The sequence below is a fragment of the Heterocephalus glaber genome, unplaced genomic scaffold, assembly GCF_053883595.1.
Source record: "Heterocephalus glaber isolate CG9 unplaced genomic scaffold, H.glaber_assembly_v1.0 deba00001606, whole genome shotgun sequence".
NCBI classification, from domain to species: domain Eukaryota; kingdom Metazoa; phylum Chordata; class Mammalia; order Rodentia; family Bathyergidae; genus Heterocephalus; species Heterocephalus glaber.
The window spans coordinates 37,052,321-37,069,491 of record NW_028258377.1 but is presented as its reverse complement, the minus strand read 5'-3'; the positions used below and the strand labels follow the sequence as shown (position 1 = coordinate 37,069,491).

Sequence of the window (17,171 nt, the reverse complement as noted above, 5' to 3'; positions counted from 1 at the left end):
CCAGCATGCGTGAGACGAAGTTCCATCTCCAGCACCCCACCAAGAGTAAACACAGACTGGCGGCTGTGTGGAGCCTGCTTTGTGGGGATGCAGTAGTGAAAGCTGGGGCAGGGACAAGGGGCCCAGGCAAGCGATGAGATGGGCCTACTCGGGTGTGGTCAGAGGGGAGGAGAAAAGTGCATGAGTTTTGCAGGGAGGGACCGACGCGCCTGCCAGGGGTTGGCTGTGGCAAGAGGGTGCGAGGCGTCGCTGCCCCAGGGGAGCCCTCCGGGACTCCCACAGTCTGGAGGAGGGCTTCTCCCTGTGTCTTTAGGCTGGAGAGGTACCGATGGCAGGACAAGGAGTCTCTTCCTTCCCTGGAGTCTCCTTGATAGGCGGGAGTTCAGGACTACTTTCTGTTCCCAAACAGCCAGTGCCTTGGGACACTGGCACCGTTGTCTTCAGAGCAGATCTGGCCTCGGAGGGATTGGAGAGGACAAGGTGAAGTGTCGCATCTCCTTGCCCCTCTGCCTTTGCAGCCGTGGCCTTCTTTTGGTGAAGGAGTCTCCTTTGATGGGTTGGGTTGGGGTGCCAGCGAGACTTGGGGGCGGGGAGGCCTTTGGAATGGATGTGGTTCAAAGGAAAGAAACTTCACTCACAGAATAGTAGCTTCCCTCTGAAGCCTGGTTATTATTCTAATTAAGCCACTGCCAAATCTGCTCCCTTAATAACAGCCTCCTATGGGGCAGTCCTGACCCAGGGGAGTGATCCCGGGGCACTCTGGGAGACAGACTGGACAGTGAGCCAGCTGGGGCAGGGAGTAGGTCTGTGTGTTGACAGGGTCACCTGTTGGTCCCTGAGTCGTGGGACATTGGGAGAAGGTTGTGTAGTGAATGAGTCCATTCTGGGGCCCTCCCTTACCATACAGTGTCACTGCCCTTTCTGACCCAGTGCTCCTGGCTGTGCACTGGCAGGACTGTCCCCTGTGGCCCAAGGCTGCCGTGGTATGCAAGGCCAGCACCTGTACGGAGTGCTGGCCCGTGCTCAGGTCTCTGCGCTGCTCTCATTTAGACTCACGAGCTGATTCTGGCCCATGAATGTGTTTAGTTTGGCCCTCTCAAAGTGTTTGAAAAACTCTGACTCAGTTGCCAGCATTTTTAAATTCAGGAGATTGATATAAAAATCCAGATCCAGCTTACCTCCCAGGAGGTATGTCTTAGCCAAAGACCTTGGCCTAGTGAGTAACAAGGCTGGGATTTGAACCCAGCCCCCTGGTGGCACAGCTCCTCCTCCCTCCCCTGAACCCAGGGCTTTCTGCATGCTGAGCGTGGGGGATCGGGGGACACCCTGGCTTGGACATGTGAGCTTTTTGGAAAGAGAATGCAATTCCCGTGCAGGATCACAGGTGAGGATGGGTGGGTGGGAAGATAGCACCCCTCCCCTCCGGCTCCATGGGTGACAGGGCTGGGCTGGTGGCCCTGGGTGGGGCTCTGTCAAAGTCAGCCTTTCCAGCCTGTGCACTTGACTCAGAGCTGGGAGGCCAGCGAGGATAGCTGTGCTTGCTGGGCTGCTTGCTCTCTGCTGCACAGGAGGTCAGGAGCGAGGTCTCCTGAGCTAAATACAAGCAGTGCCATCGGGCGAGCTGTTTAACTTCCGAGCTTCAGTTTCCTCATCTGTAAGAGGGAAGCAGCCTTCACATGCACCTGCACCAAGGGGTGTTCTGTGGGTTCAGCAAGGTCCCAGTGTGGCAGAGCACCCACCTCCTGCGGCAGGAATGCTCAGCAGTCGCAGCTGCTGTTGCTCCTTGTCTTGGGCATCGTGCTGCTGGTACCACCAGGTGTCCCTCAGCCCCTCGCCCTCTGGAGAACACTTTGACCTTTGGAGCTGGGCAGCAAGCAGTGCAGTGAACCTCTCGGGCTATTCTGTTGGAGGCCACTGGGGTGGGGAGATGCTCCTAGCTGAGCTGAGGTTCGAGGCCTGAGGGTCTTCCTGGTCCCTGCCTTACTAAGCAAAGGTCCCCTGGTCTCTGCAGGGCTGCAGTAAGTTAGGGACACCCCAAGGCTCAGCAGAAACAGACTTAAGGGTAAGGGCGGCAGCTGTGGGTGTTAGGTAGCAGATGGGACCCACTCAAGGGTAGGGAGCCTGGTTGGCCGACAAATGACTGGGCTTCGAGGTTTTCTTCCTGGAGACGGGAGCTCCCTCCCTGTCCTTGGCTGCGGGCAGTGAGGCCATTCCACAACTGCTAAGAACGAGGTAGAAAGCACGTTGGAAATGGGCCTCAGGAGCCGTGAGACCCGAGCAGCTTACCAAGCCGCATCCCAGGGGATGAGAACAGGCCCTGCCACCCGAACTGCACAGGACTAGAAGCAGCAGTGGGTGGGAAAAGGGTTCTAGCAGAGCTGGGTGTGGTGGTGCAGGCTAGACTGAGGCCAAGAGGGTCACAGGTATGATGCCAGCCTGGGCAACTTAGTGACTTCAGGAGACCCTGTCTCAGAATAAAAAATAAAAGGGGCTGGGGTGTAGCTCAGTAGTAGAGCACTCACCCAGCTTGTGTAAGCCTCTGGGTTCCTTCCCTAGCTCTGTACACTACAAAAAGGTGTCCAACAGGCTGGAGCTAATGCACTGTACCAAGGTGGCTCAGCTTGGGCTCAGGGATTAGGCTTCAGCCTCAAAGTTCAAATCTCATTTCAGCCAGTTAGGAGCAAGACAAGGCACTGAGCCTGCTTGGGGAATGCAGCGAGTAGCTCACAATTCACTGGGTTGTTCGGGGCGCAGAATAGTGGGGGTAAAGGGTGGATTCTGTGTGAGGTCCTGGTGCGAGAGATTTTCCAGGAGAGATAAAGTTGGTTGGAGGGCCGGGGATTTAGCTCAGTGGTTTTGCCGCCTGCTGTGCAAGCTCAAGGACCGGAGGTCGATCCCCGATACCAAAAAAAAAAAAAGTTGGCTTGCACTTTGATCTGGGGAAGGACAGTGAAGGGCGGGGGGGCTGTGGCCCAGGCCAGGGCAGGTCATCCTGGGTCTGAAACCCTCAGGCCCCACCTCCACACTCTGCTGGCCACCGCCATGGGTCGTGCTCTCAGCGCTGGCTTGTCCCTTATATCAGATGGCGTGGTCCTCCTGAAAATCAGCCTGTTCCTCCTTCACCTGTTGTGTGTCAGGGGTGCCCAGGAGGTACCTGAACAGGGGAGGGTTTTTCTGGCGGGCCCAGGTTTCCTTGCATGGCATCTTTGGCCCGACCTCTACTCATCTGAGCACAGAGATGGAGCTCTGGGGATGGAGGCGTGGGGAGAAGGCGAGGTCCGCTACCTTATTCCCCTTCGTCGGTGGGGCCCTGGGTGTGGGAGAGGGATGAGGGCTGATTTTCGGAGAGGCTGAGGACTGCCCAAGCTGTCCATGAGTCTAACAGACCTGCCTGCCTTTTGTTGCAGATGGAAGAGAAGAGGCGAAAATACTCTATCAGCAGCGACAACTCGGACACCAGTGACAGTAAGGCCTTCTCGTTCAGGGCTCCTAGAGGGAAAGCATTTGAGTAATTATTAGGCTCAGGAAGAGGCTGCCCTATGGTCCCAGCTCAACCCAGGGGTATGGGGATGATTAGAGCCCTCTGTTCCTGAGCTAGTTCTGCACCCTGCCGAGGCCTGCAGGGCCTTTCTATCCCCTTCATTTTACTCCTCCTCCCCTTTAGGTCTCCACTGCACTCGTTTTGCTCTGCCTGGAATAGCTCAGCCACCCTTAGGGCCTTTGCATGTAGTACTTCTGGCTGCCAGAAGAAAAAGGTCCCTCTCTGGCCTTCCTGCTGCGGCTGGGCCTGGAGCCCTGTGCTTCTTGACCCGTTTGTTCACACATGGTGAACAGGTGGGATCTTCGAAGCGCCTCCTGCTTCCCAGAGTTCCACAGCCTCCCAAAAGCCTGGTTGTGCTGGGATGGCCAGTGGGGTTCCAGCCCCTCCCTGTCATCCAGGTTTCATTCGCCGTCCTTTGTGCCTGGCTCTGGCGGCCAGTCTGGCCAGCCTGTCCTCCCTGTAGCAGATCACAGCATCTAGCTTCTGGGGCTACTATAGCTGCTTTCGGCCTGGCTCAGAACCAAGGACCATAGGCTCCTTTCTAACTTCAGTGCTGGCAAAGGAAGCTTCAAGAGGGCCCAGCACATTGGAGAATGGGCACCCGGGTAGCTGAGCCCTGTAGCTTCATCGGGATTGGGCCAGGCAGGGGCCAAGTCCCCACCACTATACCCTGCGTGGCTGCTCCTCCTGTCTACCCAAAGCGTTGGGTCTGCCTGTGGCCCCTCTTCTGTTCTCTATAGGACCGGAGGCCCTGTAGTCTAGCCAAGGGCCTTGGGCCCTGGTAGAGACACCTGATGCTTATTGAGGAATCACTTTGTGCCAGAGGCAGTGCTAAGGCCTCAGGGGCTTGATGTCACTCAGGCAGCCCATTGAAGACAGTTCACCCCTGGGCCTCCGAGTTGGCTTCACATCACTGTAACAAAACACATGAGACAACTACCTTACAAAAGGGAGGTCTGTTTAGCTCACAGTCTTGGAAATTTCAGCCCATGATCAATTTTTCGCAGTGGCATAAGTCAGTCTCCTAAGGCCCAGCCTCCTAAAGGTGTACATCGCCTCCCAAGAACACGGCCCTGGGGACCAAATCTCCCCATCACAGCCCCAGTTTACAGGAGAGCAACCTGAGGCTAAGAGGTGAAGTCATAGGCTTACAGTGTTGGCCAGCTAGTGAGAGGTGGGTCAGGTCTTAAGCCTGCTGGTCCCTGTTGGCTTCAAAGCCACTTCCCACTGTCCTGCTTTGTCTGGAGGATGTGCTCTACCTAACTTGGGCCTGGAGAGAGGCCACACAGTGCTTATTCGGCAGAGTCTCAGAGAGGACCAGGGCTTGTCTGGGGTCACACTGAGGTGCCTGCCATTGATTTCCAGGGCCCTTTCTGGGGGGAGAGTGGAGGAGGCTCCAGGCGCCCAGAGCCCTGGGCAGGGTCGGAAGTCTCTCTCCTGATCAGTCAGGCCATAGCTTTCTGTACAGCCCCCCGACCTTGGCCTGCGTGGGTGTCACTGGCCCCCCTCATGGGCCCCTCTCTCTCTGCAGGTCACGCCACATCCACTTCCGCTTCAAGATGTTCCAAACTGCCCAGCAGCACCAAGTCGGGCTGGCCCCGGCAGAACGAAAAGAAGCCGTCAGAGGTGGGTTGTGGCAAGCAACAAGCTCCTTAGAAGCCCGGGCCTGCTTCACTGGGGCCAACAGACAGTGAGCCAGGCACTCACTGGGGGCCGCGGGATCCTGGCACAGGGCCCGAGCACAGGTGCATGGCTCAGGGTGAACAGCGAGGCCGGCGTGGCTTCGTGCAGTGAATGAAGCCGGTTCACCTAGGCTTCCTCTTAGGTCATCATAAAGCTGCTCCTCACCACCTGAGAGGGGAGAAACACTGGTTTAGAGCTGGTGTTAGGCTGAAGATGGCTCCTCAGAGCTACTTCCGGTCATTTTGTGTACAGGTGCATGTTCAGCCTGCCTTCGTTTGATCTGAGATGTTTCCCACAGTGAGCAGGGAAGTGTTGATTGGCTTTTGGAACTGTGGAGAAGAGTAGTAGGGTAGACAGTTCTACATCAGGACCCTGCTTCCTGCGGCCCCGAAAAAGCCGCATCCTGGAGTCCTTTTGCTCCTTAGACCTTCACTGCCAGGGCCCCTGGCGTAGAAGAGGCCTTTGGCACAGGTTGGGCTGCAAGTGGTATTGAGGTGGGGGTTTCACACTGTTCTGCAGTTTGTGAGAATCCAGGAGTTGGGGCTGGACATTGCTTTTATTATTGTTACTCTTATTTATTAATTTATTTGGGTTTTTGAGGCAAGGTCTCCCTATGTAGTTCAGGCCGGTCACTGAACTCACGATGGAGCCCAGGCAGGCCTTGAACTCATGGCGATCCTCCTGCCTCAGCCTCCCAGGTGCTGGGATTACAGGCAACCACGCCCAGTTTGCTTTTTATTATTTTTAAATTTAAAGTTTTTTTAAGCATTGGGAGAGTTTATTGAAGAAAGTAAAACTGAAGAGTCGGGGAGGAACTGGCTCTGCCGAGTTCGGGCTAAGAGAAAAAGAGGGTAAAAGCAAAAATAAAAGGTCACACTGCAGTGTGGGCTATCCTGGAAAGTTAACAAACTCTTCATGGCTTTTTAATCATTAAAAAGCACTTTTTATCATTAAAACTAGCCCTGAATTCTCAGGCCTCCTGAGAATTCTCTTGTAGATAAAGGAAGATTAGGGTCTCAAGGTCCTGTCTCCAAGACCTTGAAAACCCTGGGGGGGGGGGCGCCCAGGGGGCTGCTGCAGAGCTCTCGGTTTGGGTTGGGGGAGACTTTTTCCAAGCCGCCCCTTCCTGTCCCCCACGGTACGGTGGGGCCAATCCTGGGACCAGTCTTCAGCTAGCCCCTGGGAGGTCTTCCGGAGAGCTTTGCATTTGAAAAAGGACTCCGCCCCCAGGAGCTGCCTAACCCTAGGACTTTTTGGGAGGGGGAGGGGGAGGCCGGCCCTCTGAGATCCCATCCCCCAGCCTGGGGGAGGGGTGGAAATGAATGACGTGCTCTCTGGGACCACCGTTAGGGAGAGGAATGCGATGCTTGGGCCCTGGGGCCCCCTGTACCCCTACGTGAAAGAAGGATGGATTGTGCTCTCGCGCAGCGTGGGAAGCCAAAGGCAGATGAGGTCTCCCGGCCTGGAGATGCACAGGGGCTCCCCAGTTGCTATGGCTTTATTTTTCCCATGGTTTTAGCAGTAAAACAGTGGCCACCTATCTGTGCCTTCCTAGCCCTGAGAGGGAAGCGTCACGCCCATTTGGGATAGGAAGGCCCTGCCTCTCAGAATCCCCTGCTCCCTGGCAGGTCGGGTTGGCGTGGGTTGGGGAAGTGGGGAGCTCCTAGGGTTGGCCCACATTCCCTGGACTCCAGGCAGTTCTCAAGCTTGTCTCCCCGACGCCTTCTCCAAGCTCAGGTGGGAGGAGGGGCTGCCTGGGGGTGGGGGCCAGCTGCCATCTACACCAGGATCTGGCTTGGCTGGGAGGAAACAGGTGTCAGCAGAGGCAGAGAGGCAAGAGCAATTTGCATGAGGGAGAAAATTCCCCTGTCTCTTGGGTTTTCCAGCCCAGAGCCTTTGTATCTAAAAATAGAGCCAAACCCTGGTAAGGGCCCTGCCAGGGAGCAGCTACGCACGGCCCCAGGTCCCAGACCAGGAGCCTCTTGCAGGTGGCTGTGGGCTCTGAGTAGGAGGCACCCTCCCCTCTGAGCTCCAGGAGAGCTGAGTCCTCCTAGCCTTGAATGTTGGCCAAGGACAAGCTTTTCCTCCCACAGCAGGCTGGAGAGCAGCCTGTGAGGTTTCCCTCATCCCCTAAGTGAGAAGGTTGAGCTGTGGCCGGCATAAATTCTGAGTTATCATGGGACAGCGAAGAAGCCGTCAATGAAAGCTTCCAAATTATTTGGCTCCTGTGAGGGCGGAGAGGAAAGCAAGGACTTGGCTGCAGAGAATGTTTGCACTAAATCTGCTCGCTGGGCTACTCCCTTCTCTTTCTGTGAATGAGCTGGAAGGGGAGAGCCTATATGTTTGCTGGACCTGAGGGACTGGGGCTTTGGACACCCTGGCGAAAGGGGTTCTGGGAGCCCTGTGTGTCTGGTGTCTTATGGGGTAGCTGTCAGGCAGGTCTCACCTGTGTTCTCTGTCCGGCACACTTGCAGAGCCATTGGTGTGGTGCAGAAAAACCCCTCTGGTGCCTGCAGTACCGTGGAAAGCATGGTTCACTTGGTCTTTTCATCTCTGAATGGGGACAGTTATGGGGTGAGGGTTTGAGGACGGGGGCTTAGCATTTGCAGGAGCTGTGGGTGTCTAGTGAACCCAACGGCTGTGCCACGGCTGGGATTGGGTTTAGGAGACACATCGGGCTGCCCTGTGATGCTGTGTCATGGGCTGCCGTCCCCACTACCCTGAAGGGTACAAATCGGGGGTGCCCTTAACACCAAAGGAGAGTGCCCTCGGACTGCAGAGAGCGCTGACCAGGAGTCAGGACCCTGGACAGGGCTGAGGCCTTACCCAGTGGGCAGCCCCCGCCTCACCCTGAGGGAAGGGGCAGTGCAGGCCCTCAAGCCCACCCAGGGCTGCGGAATCAGGCCGGGAAAGCCTGGGAGGCTGTCAGGATTTTTGGTGGAAGCACTGAAAGTCTGAAGTTTGCACCAGAACCCCCTTAGCAGTAAAAGCATAAAGGGGATGGGGCCCAGCTCCCAGCCTGCAGCTGCCCTGTTTTGCCTGCCTGTGGAGCCCCAGGAAGCTGAGCCCCATCCCTTGGCCCTTGAATTCTGAGGAAGGGAAAAGGATTGTCCTGGCCTGGGGAGCTGCTTTTATTGTGGAAATTCTTCTGGAGCCTTGGGTTTCTGGCCAGGCCTGTCTCCAAATAAGGTAGCCTTCCTTAGTCCTTAACCCTTTGTGGGATGCCTCTAAGAACCCAGCTGGAGATTGTTCTTTTAGAGACGAGCCCCAGACCTCTGTTTAACTCCACCCAATTTCAGTGGCCTGAAAGAGCCCCCCCACCATGCTGTTGTAAAAAACCGTCCTCCTGGGGGTCACCTTAGACTTTTCCTTGTATTCCCCAAAGAAAAGGGGTTCTGGTTTGTTGTTACCGGAACCTTCTTGGGTAGAAGGGGCCTCAGGGCTCTCCGCCTGGGTTCAGGGACCTCTGCAAAGGCGGGAGTGGGGGTGGGCAGCCCCCAGCACTTCTCTAGCTGCTAGGGGACTGACAAGGAGAAAGTGACACGGCCTGCCAGGGGCGTGAGGGACGCTTCTAGAAGAGGACTAGGGGGCGGCCCGGTGGTTTGTGTTGGAGACTGCATCTTCCTCCAGCCTGGGGTGGGGTAGAAACAGGAAGAGCACGCCAGGCCGTGGGGGTTTCCCCAGACGTCAGCCAGTGGGCAGAGACATGGGACCCAGACCTGCTGCTGCTGAGTAACATCTGCCAGCACTCAGGAGCACCTAGGAGGCCTAGCTCAGTGCCCAGGACAGTGCCAGGGGACACTGCATCCCCAGGAAGCTCATCCCTTTGAGTGTCAGCAGGATGCAGGTGGCTACACAGGAAAGTGTCCGTTACTGGAGGCACAGCGGTTTTGCCAAGAGGTTCACAGTGGCTTTGCAATCGATGGTGATTTGTGATTTGTTTCTCTCCTAGCCTGGGGATGTCACCTGTTCACACCTGCCTTGGAGTTTACGGCTCTGTAGAGATGATTGTCCTTTCCTGAAACCCATGGGGCCAGTGGGTCGGGGAGGCCCCAGAGATGCGTGGGGTAGGAGGTCAGGGTGTCAGGTGAAATTGGCCACCCTGAAATAGAAGCCTGGATGGTCCCAGAACACGGAGGATGGGAGCTGGGATCCAAGTGCCAGCTCCTTTATAGGCCCTGGTGACAGAGGAGGATGTCCTTAGAGGAGAGAGTGTGGCTTTTGCAGTTTCCACAGGGACCCTTCATGGATACCCCAACTTCTTGTTTTCAGGGACAGGAACTGGGGGAGAAAGGTGAAAATAACCTCTGCTGCCAGCAAGGGGGGGTTCCCCAGAACCAGTGTCCAATGAAACTCCCACAGAAGGATTTCCGCTCGCCCGGCAAAGAGCAGTGAGTGAAGAGGAAGCTTTGCAGTTTGACCTTTGCTTTTGAGTGGCATCCTTCTACCCTGGGAGACGGGTGAAGTGGGGGCAATGGCCAGGTTATGTTGGGGCTGGAAAACATAGGAAATAAAAAGTGTTCCTGGGCCGGGGATTTAGCCCAGTGGTTCCGGCACCTGCCTCTCAAGTGCAAGGTCTGGGGTTCTATCCCCGGTACCAAAAAAAAAAAAGTGTTCCTGAAGGAGCAGGGGTATTATCCAGATGTTTACGATAACATCTTCTACATGGCATGTGTTGTAGTAACATGCAAAACACCTACTAACTTGAGATAAAATGGGAGAATCCCAAAGCAGGCTTTGTGCTTACCTTTATGGCTTTGAGCCACATTTGTAGCCCATAGCAGCTCCTCTCCAAGCTGGGAGCTGGGCTGGTAGGGGTAGGGGGCACCTTTCGGGTGGGCCAAGTGCCCGTCTCTGAGACTCAACTCTGGGGTGGGAGAGTGGGATCCACTTCTAATATAGCTGGAAACACTGCCGCTCTCGCCAGCTGGAAAGAGTCCTGGCCTCTGGGACTTGTCTTGCAAAAGAAATGTGTGCAATAAATTCCCTTTAAGAGCAGGAAGTGCTGTTATCCTCATGGAAATAAGAGAAAGGGATGTTGGCTATTTTTTTGTGTTTAAAGCATTTGAGCAACTCAGCCTAGTGGTCCCTGGAAACATGCCTGAGTAGAGGTGTCTGCTCCCAGCCAGAGCCCTTCTCTGGTGTTCTATACCTAATTTTAACTATCAAGTTCGCTCCTAGCTGAAGGTGCTCAGCAGGGTCTGTCCCAGAAAGGTTATTTAGAGGCTGAAATACCTGCTGGCGTGGTGTTATGGTCAGAGAGCAGCAGAGACCTAAACCAGTGGTCTAACCTTTCTGAGCCGTAGTCTCCACAATGTAGAGTGGGGGCAATGGGAATTCGATTGGACCATGCAGGAAAAGGGTTAGCCCAATAGCACACGAGACTTAACTCCATTCTGAGCTATTATTTCTGATGACGAGAATCCTCAGGAAAAACTGATTTAAAATGAGGTTGACTTTTTCAGGATGGACCCTCAAATGTGCCTTGGAGCTACAGGTCTACCCCTCCTGGTATGGACACAGGTCAAGAAAAAGCTGTCCTGGGCAAAGCCATTTCTCTTAGCTGTGGGACAGTGACCAGGGCCAGTTTCTAATTCCACTGGGGTCCTTTGGGTCAGTCTCCTGCCTCCATGCTCTCTGCCCGTCTGCCTGACAGGAAGTTTCAGGGTGTGGCCATACTCCAGGCAGATCCTGGGGTTCATTTGTTCACTCATTTCTCAAGCGTTTCTCAAGCACCTGCTGTATTCCAAATGCAGGGTTGTGCACAGGCACAATAAAGACAGAGATAACATAGAACATGTGCAGTGTCTGTTTTTCTCCGGTTGATTATTAGAGGAGTTGGACATTAAACAAAAAATTACACAAATAATTACATTTTGTAATTGTGAGAAGTGCTCAAGCCTTAAGTAACCGAACTTCCTCCTGGTGCCTCTCAGTCTAAAGGACTCTGACATAGTAATTGAGCCCTGGAGAAAAGGAAGAACCAAGGCTCCAGATAAGATGTTCGAATAGCAGCCACAAATCACACCAGCGTGTATTAAAACTCTGCGTGATGGCTGCCAGCTGTGTGTCAGCACACTCGGGGAGCTCCCTGTTGTCATTATTTGTTTTTGGAGCTCACAAATGCCAGTGATATCCCTTCCAGAGCCTGTTTTCAGTTCTGGGGAGACAGGTAGAAAAGTAGACTTGTAGATGGTATAGTATGATCTTAGGTTTCAGGTAAGGGAACCCAGGGCAGGGGCGTCTGACGTGTTCTGAGGTGATGTCCCTACATCTGGGCAGACCAGGGTCTTCAGCCCCGTCCCAGGCCACAGTGACACCCTTGGCACTCAGGTTGGTTATTAAATTGGAGTTTGAGGTCTGTAAACGTCCTCCATACTGTTTGGAGAAGCTACAGTGAATGTCTCCCGAGTAGCTCAGCAGAACTTGGTTGCTAGGCAGCAGACCTTTAAAGACAGTTTGTCAATTTCTGCCAAAAGAGAGAAAAGTAATAAAGATTCATGTGCTTAAGAAAATTACTTGTTTTCCGCCTTCCAACTTTCCTGCCATGGCAAGAGTTCTGGTCATCAGTGTCCATTTGATTCTTTATTTAGTTTTCATAAATCATTCAAAGGAATTTTAGAGTAATGAAGTCTTTTCCAAGCGAATCCCTGGCAATTCAAAACAAAAAGTGTTCAGGTTAGAAATGGGCTGCTAGATTCATGGTAAGGTTTTACACAGGTGTACAGAGGCTACTTTGGAAGATCAGGGAGACCCCAGCTGCCCAGCTGTGCCTTGGGCAGCGGCCAGGGAGGAGGTGGCTGATCCATGGAAGGATCTTGATGCTTTTTTTTTCCTGGTGAGTGGCCCTACATACACCGCTAGACCTCACCCCTGTGGCCCTGCCAGACCTCAGCGAACTCCCCTTTGGTGGGAAAGATGGGTCAATAAACCAGGCGATGCCAGCACAGGTGCTGTGGGTGTTCAGACAAAGCAGAGCCCAGCTGAGGATGGATGAGGCTTCCGGGCAGATAGGAGCTACACTGACACTTCAGGGTGAAGCTAGAAACCCTAAATAGGGCACACAGAACCAGCCCTCTGGCAAACAGGAAGACGGTCCCAGACAGCACCTCCTGAATGCAAAGGGTAACAACTGCTTGGGAGATCGATAGCTAGCAAGCACATCCCTGTGGCCCCAGGCCTGGTGTGCCCTCCAGTTCTTCCCAGGGGAGGAGCCGCTGGAGGACTTGCCCTCAGATTTGCATGTTCCCCTTGGGGAATCCACCTGGTTTGGCTTCCCGAAAACTCTAGGGCCTTTTTCCTAGGGCCTCTGCTGCAGCCCTCGGCAGAGGCAGCTGGGCAGTGCTGCAGCGAGGTGATGGGTGTCCCGCGTGAGCAACACGGTCCGGGGTGCCACATTACCGAGCAGTGTGAAGCAGTCCTCGGTCACTTTGGGGTCCACTCACCCTTGGCACGTCCTGTGCGGTGCCCCTGGGCAGTGACCCAGATGCAGCCCTGTTGGACTTAACAGTCTCCAAGGGCAGCAGGGAGAACGTCGAACGTCTCCCTCCAGTAAAGGGGAGGCTGCTGAAGGGCACCTCGAAAATACTGAGTTTGCACTCTTGTATTAGTTTTCTTACTGCTTGCTAATAAGATATGCAAATTATCAGGGCTGTGAAATTGTAGCCACATTCCATCTTCTGTTTAATTAGCATTTAATCATAATCTGATTTTAATTTTCTCACACTGGCACCCTAATTAAATGTTAGGGTGTTAGTCTTAACAATTAAATTATATTGGCAAATAGAGTCTTCAAGAAACTTGACCTTTTTCAAGCCAGGGCCCTCTCTAGCTCGATGCTGATAAGGTTCTGTCAGATGTGCTTTCCAGGCCCCTTGGTGCACGCTTCTCCTAGCTCAGGTTCTGGATTCTAGTCGGGCGCACACAGCCAGTGAGTGGGCCCTGGCAGGCCGAGGTTACCACTGCTCACTCGGCCAGGAGCCTTGGGAGGGATGAGTGGGCCGACTCACCTTGACACAGCAGTGGCGCCCCCTTTCCGGGAGGGGTAGGCACGGAGTTCCTTGAGGTGGTGTCTTTTTTTTTTTTGGTACTGGGGATTGAACTCGGGGCCCTTGCGCTTTCGAGGCAGGTGGCGGAACGACTGAGCTAAATCCCCGGCCCTGGTTTCTGAGCAGGTGACGCGGTATTTGGATTGCCACCATATTTCACATCGGCACTTTGGGGGTGCCAAAGTCATATTCCACAACAGAGGCAGGAGGATTCCCAGTGCCCACAGGATGTGGATTTGGAACTTATTCTGGGTGGAGGTGGGGGACAACGGAACGCTGGAAGAGCAGTTTCTCTGAGTGAGCAGGTAGGTGCAGGTTCGGCCTCATGGGGCAGCCCGCTGGCCTGAGGGAGTTGGGGTGGGCTTGATGGAGAAGGAAGACAGCTCGCTTCTTCTGCCCCTAACAGCTATAGGTGCTGTAACGTACAGCCCTGCAGAGATGGGGGCCGTGCTGTCCTTGCCCTTGAGGGACCTTGGAGGTCCCTGCTCGTGTGAAGCCACTCTAAGCTCCCTTAAGCCCCATCCTTTTCCCTTGCTATTTGTGGGGAACGCTCACCTTCTGCTATTTTATACCACCACCTGTGCCTGTGGATACCAATCTGTCTCACAGTTTTAAACATCCAGTGGCAATTGCCTGAACGGTCACAGAACAGCGCATTGCATTCACAGATGCCTTTCTGCCCTCTGATTTTTTTTTTCCTTTTTTATTTTTGCTTTTGTTTTTTTGCTTGTTTTATTTTTGCATTTCTCTACCGTCTCTCCCCTGTCTTTTAGGTCCACTCCCATCTGTCCCTCAAGCTGTGTTTTCGTAGGCCAGAAGAATGTGAGTTCTCCTGGGAGATATACCGCACGCGGGGCATGTGTGTTCTTCCGGCTCCCGTTTGGTCTCATGTGTCGGCGAGCAGGCGGGAGGCCCACTTCAGTTGAACACATTCACTTTTTGCTCTGGCTGTGCGGCAGCCCCCCTGAGGCAGTGTAAACCCGGTCCTCCCCTCTCGCCCGGCAGGTTTTCCGAACAGACTTGATCACAGCCATGAAGATCCCGGATTCCTACCAGCTCAGCCCAGATGACTACTACGTCCTGGCAGACCCGTGGCGGCAGGAATGGGAGAAAGGTGTGCAGGTGCCCGCAGGAGCAGAGGCCATCCCGGAGCCTGTGGTGAGGTGAGCCAGTTCCCCGGAGGGGATCCGCAGCCCTGGGATTCTTGCCTGGCCTGTCTCTATTCCCTGTTCCCTGTTCTCCTCTGATAAGTCCCTGACGTTCCAGAAGTACCAGTGGTTTCCCTTTGAGGTGTTGAGTTTGGGCTCAGTGTTAGAACCAGACTGGAGGGGTCCAGATTGCCCTCACATTCAGTGTGACTCTGTGACAGAGACAGACTCTCTGGACCTCAGTTTCCTTGTCTGTGAGATGGGAATTACAGTGCTGTCTTTCTCTTGTGGTTGTGGACATGGTGTAGTAAAATGATGTAGGCAAAACCTTTGGTGCAGGACCTGGCACACAGTCAACATTCTGTAAAAATGGGCTGTGTGTTAGGGCGCTGTCACTCCAGGCTGGGTCCCTAAACCGCGAGTTAGAAAAATCGTCACACTTTTTTTCCAGGACTGGGAATTGAACCCAGGGCCTTGTGCATGCTTGGCAGGCACTCTACCATTGAGCTGTATCCCTAGTCTGAATCACCAGGCTTTTTTTCCTTCCCTTTGGTACTGGGGCTTGAACTCAGGACCTTGTGCTTTCAAGCCAGGTGCAGCACCCCTGAGGATTCCTCTCCTACCTTCATATCCCGAAGGTCTTTGGGGCCGGGCGGAGATCCCTAAACGCTCTGGTCAGGGTGAGCCGCATGGCAGTGGCCTTAGCTCCAGCCTCAGAGTTCTGCCAAGTGCTCCCGTGTGGAGGACACCCTGGCGGCCGTCAGCACGGAGGGGCCTGCTGTCCTGGTCTCCCCAGCTGATTGCCTCTGGACTGAGCCCCTGGGGTCCCTGGCTGCCGCTTCCCTGCCTTTGCCACCTGTGGCTTTTGCTTGAGCCCGGCTTGGGGCAGATCACGGCTGTCCCCTCCCTCAATGTTGGCACTGTTGTTGCATGGCAGCTACACTTGTGACCGGCTCTCAGACGAGAGTCTGCCTAGTGCCAGCCCTGTGCTGGGGATGGGTCACAGGCGAAGCCAGTGAAGGCTGCCGGGTGCCCTGTGGGGTCCTGGGGTCGCCCCTCCTCCTGCCCAGGATGAGTGAACAGGAGACGGGATTCATGGCTGTGCACCTCCTCTTCCAGGGCTGGTGGTGTGGGTCAGCTCCTTGCCCTCCACACCCTCACCTTGCGACCTAAACTGTGACGGCTTTGAGCCCTCCCCTCTGTAAAATGGACATAATACCAGTGCCCACCTGAGGGTGTGGTGAAGCTTGAGTGAGAATACACATGACGAGTTGTTGGCACCTGTGCCAGGCCCCAGGATGACAGAGCAGGCCACTGGCTAGACGCAGAGCCCCGTCCTGATCCGCCTTGGCCAGCCGTCTGGCCCCTTGGCTGGCGAGTTAACTGCAAATGCTCAGCCTTCCGGTGGGTGGCAGTGGGTGCTTTATCTGTGGACACTTGGAGCAGAGCGTGTTCAGGCTCCCTTGGTCGAGAGGCGCGCTCCCTGCATAGCATGCTTGTGGCCGCGCTGGGCCGAAGCAAGCTTGGCGCTCCTGGCCTGTGCTGTGTGTGGTTTGGGGAGGCAGAGGGGCTCTCAGGGAGCTCTCCATGCCCCTTCTTCTCGCACTCTCAAGGCCCTGCCACTGAGGAGCCCTGAGGCCGTGACCTGGTGTCACAGGCCTGTTAGTCTTCTTCTCACTAGATGGTCTTACTTTTTATTTTATTTTTTTTTTGTTTTGGTACCAGGGATCTAACTCGGGACCTTGCACTTTCGAGGCAGGCGGTGGAACCACTGAGCTAAATCTCTGACTGAATGATCTTACTTGCTTTATACAGTATACAACACTGGCCCCATTTTGCAGATGAGGAAGTCGGGGAATTCTGGGGAATTTCCTGCAGGGCTGCCGGGGCCTAGTGGGCTGGGCCAGGAAATCACAGGCCACAGGAACAAACCCTGGGTTGTCCCTGTGAGGCCCAGAGTGAGAGCCTTGTGCCTGCTGGCTCTGAGGACCTTTCTCGGTTACTGCCCCAGCGTCCCGCCCCCCCGTCCTTCCTTCCCTGGCCTGTGAGCAGCTCTGCCCCAAGATGGCCAGAAGACTTGGCCCAGGGCGAAACTGGCCTCTGGTGTGAGTCTGCCATTCTGGGATAGGCACCAGGCACCGGTCCGGCGGTCCACCTCCGGCCAGCTGAGCTCTGCGCTGCGGGCTGTGGCTGTGGTGATGGTTAGGGTGAGGCCTTGGCCTTGTCTTGGCCTTAGGTTTGGGTCAGTCTGCACCTGGCAGGAGAGCTTCCTCCACAGGCCGATGAAGACGAGAGCCCAGGGAACTCGCAAAACACCTTTTCTGGTGTGAGTTCCTCAGCCTGGCTCCCCAGAGGGAGGGTGGCGATATTGGTGCCACAGCTCCAGCCAGGTGGCAGCTGACAGGGCGAGCAGGTATGGGCAGTGTTATGGCACTAGGGCGGCATTGGAGGCTTGGAACACAGACAGAGCCAGATCGTGACAAAATGACAGGCTGTGCTTTTAAAGGAAAGCATTTATTGGAATGACAGTTGCACGGGGACAGACAGCATTTTGTTGGACTGCTTATTAGTGTTGCTTCTTTTAGAATCACCTGTGCAGGGAGGGCACAGCCTCATCACCGTCACCTGATGTCCTCCCGAATGTGGGCTCTGGCGAGGGCAGAGGCAGTGCCCAGCCCCTGTCCTGTGACTTCTGGGCCTCTCTTCAGGCGGGAGGCTTTTCTCTCTGTCCTTGGGTCTCTGCCTCCCTCC

At 54.9% G+C, this 17,171-nt stretch overlaps 1 protein-coding gene across 15 annotated transcripts in view; it reads left to right on the top strand.

The window, feature by feature from the left end:
* The window catches only part of Jade2 (jade family PHD finger 2), a 44,771-nt gene that overhangs the window by 7,467 nt on the left and 20,133 nt on the right, over positions 1-17,171 (top strand). For 12 of the 15 annotated variants that reach the window (XM_013078852.3, XM_004836560.3, XM_087194944.1 and 9 more), the window contains 3 exons: positions 3,408-3,465; positions 5,073-5,167; positions 14,278-14,435. In XM_013078852.3, coding sequence (XP_012934306.1) covers positions 3,408-3,465; positions 5,073-5,167; positions 14,278-14,435 — 311 coding nt within the window. Of the gene's footprint in view, positions 1-1,287; positions 1,385-3,403; positions 3,466-5,072; positions 5,168-9,496; positions 9,616-14,277; positions 14,436-17,171 lie in introns of those variants that run through there. The other 3 variants (XM_087194942.1, XM_087194953.1, XM_087194952.1) reach the window with 3 other exon arrangements.